Source organism: Gadus macrocephalus, chromosome 12, assembly GCF_031168955.1.
Source record: "Gadus macrocephalus chromosome 12, ASM3116895v1".
NCBI lineage: Eukaryota > Metazoa > Chordata > Actinopteri > Gadiformes > Gadidae > Gadus > Gadus macrocephalus.
Window position 1 is genome coordinate 493,246 of NC_082393.1, and position 2,500 is coordinate 495,745.

General features: G+C 56.6%; 1 protein-coding gene across 1 annotated transcript in view; it reads right to left on the minus strand.

Moving 5' to 3' along the window:
* patj (PATJ crumbs cell polarity complex component) overlaps positions 1–2,500 on the minus strand; it is a gene marked incomplete at its 5' end in the record, with an annotated part of 53,304 nt that overhangs the window by 36,797 nt on the left and 14,007 nt on the right. The window contains 3 exon segments of the mRNA XM_060067396.1: positions 11–211; positions 1,021–1,080; positions 1,217–1,429. Coding sequence (XP_059923379.1) covers positions 11–211; positions 1,021–1,080; positions 1,217–1,429 — 474 coding nt within the window.

Sequence of the window (2,500 nt, forward strand, 5' to 3'; positions counted from 1 at the left end):
GACAGAGTACCTGGTAGTCCAGGAGGCTGAACCCGAGGCCTCGATCGCTCTCCTTCTGGAGCTCCAACATCTGGATGGTGGGAGACCAGAGGGCCAGCTCCTCCTCCTCCTCCTCCTCCTCCTCTTCCTCCTCCTCTTCCTCCTCCTCTTCCTCCTCCTCCTCCTCCTCTTCCTCCGGGGGTCTCCTGCTGAGAGGGAGGCCCCGGCGTTCCTGGAGCAGACAGCCCACAGCTCTCAGGCTTAAAGGTCTAAAGACTGCGTCTCCCATCTGGCCCAGTGCCATGGACCACCTCGCCAGGCCAGCTCCACCAAGGAGTCAGAACCCGTCTGACTAGTCACAACCAGCTCCAACCCGTCTGACTAGGCACAACCAGCTCCAACCCGTCTGACTAGGCACAACCAGCTCCAACCCGTCTAACTAGTCACAACCAGCTCCAACCCGTCTGACTAGGCACAACCAGCTCCAACCCGTCTGACTAGGCACAACCAGCTCCAACCCGTCTGACTAGGCACAACCAGCTCCAACCCGTCTAACTAGTCACAACCAGCTCCAACCCGTCTGACTAGGCACAACCAGCTCCAACCCGTCTAACTAGTCACAACCAGCTCCAACCCGTCTAACTAGTCACAACCAGCTCCAACCCGTCTGACTAGGCACAACCAGCTCCAACCCGTCTGACTAGGCACAACCAGCTCCAACCCGTCTAACTAGTCACAACCAGCTCCAACCCGTCTAACTAGTCACAACCAGCTCCAACCCGTCTGACTAGGCACAACCAGCTCCAACCCGTCTGACTAGTCACAACCAGCTCCAACCAGTCAGAACCCGTCTGACTAGTCACAACCAGCTCCAACCAGTCAGAACCCGTTCTAACCAGTCAGCACCAGCTCTAACCAGTCAGAAACAGTTCCAACCAGTTAGAACCCGTCTTACCAGACAGAAACAGTTCTGACCAGTCAGAACCCGTTAACCTAACCAGAACGTACCACCAGAGAAGAAGAGACAGACGGACAGGTTACCTGCTGCTTGTCTTTCAAATCCGTATTACTGGAAAGTAAGGACGACAACTTCAGTTCAATCTACAGAAACACACACAAATAACATCAGTGTGAGTGATGAATGAGTGAGTGAGTGAGTGAGTGAGTGAGTGAGTGAGTGAGTGAGTGAGTGAGTGAGTGAGTGAGTGAGTGAGTGAGTGAGTGTGTGTCTCTCTACCTCGTCCACATTAGGAGTGGCTCTCCATGCTCCTGGTTGTTGATGGTCCAGGTCCTGGTCCAGGTCCTGGTCCAGGTCCTGGTCCTGGTCCAGGTCCTGGTCCAGGTCCAGGTCCTGGTGTCGGCAGCAGACCAGGCGGAAGGGGGGAGGGACCTCCCTGAGGAAGGCCACCGCCTCCCTCCGAGACTTTCCATAGAGCTGGACTCCGTTGACCTGACACACACACACACACGCACACGCACACACACACACACGTTATCACACTTTGTGTTAAACCTCAACACTTTAAAGTTGTTTATTTGTGTGTGCTTTAATGTGTTTTTGTGTGTGTGTGTGTGTGTGGGTGTCTGCATGTGCCTGTGTGTCTGCATGGTTGTAAGTGTGTTTGTGTGTTTGTGTGTGTCTGCATGTGTGTAAGTATGTAGGTGCCTCCGTGCGTGCGTTGTGCCTCGTGCATTGAGCGTTGTGCGTTGTCGTGCGTCGTTGTGCGTTGTGCGTCGTTGTGCGTCGTTGTGAGTCGTTGTGCATCGTGCGTCGTTGTGAGTCGTCATGCGTTGTGCGTCGTGCGTCATGCGTTGTTGCGCGTCATTGTGTGTTGTGCGTCGTTGTGCGTCATTGTGCGTTGCGCGTCGTTGTGCGTTGCGCGTCGTTGCGCGGTGTGCGTCGTGCGTTGTTGCGCGTTGTGCGTCGTTGTGCTTCATTGTGCGTTGTGCGTCGTCGTGCGTCGTTGTGCGTCATGCGTTGTTGCGCGTTGTGCGTCGTTGTGCGTCATTGTGCGTTGCGCGTCGTGCGTCATTGTGCGTTACGCGTCGTTGCGCGTCGTGCGTCATTGTGCGTTACGCGTCGTTGCGCGTCGTGCGTCATTGTGCGTTACGCGTCGTTGTGCGTCGTGCGTCGTTGCGCGTTGTGCGTTGTTGCGCGTCGTTGCGCGTCGTGCGTCGTTGTGCTTCATTGTGCGTCGTTGTGCGTCGTGCGTTGTGCGTCGTTGTGCGTCGTGCGTCGTTGTGCGTCGTTGCGCGTCGTTGTGCGTTGCGCGTCGTTGTGCGTTGCGCGTCGTTGTGCGTCGTTGCGCGTCGTTGTGCGTTGCGCGTCGTTGTGCGTTGCGCGTCGTTGTGCGTCGTTGCGCGTCGTTGTGCGTTGCGCGTCGTTGTGCGTCGTGCGTTGCGCGTCGTTGCGCGTCGTTGTGCGTCGTGCGTCATTGTGCGTTGCGCGTCGTGCGTAGTTGTGTGTCGTTGTGCGTCGTTGTGCTTCATTGTGCGTTGCGCGTCGTGCGTCGTTGTGTGT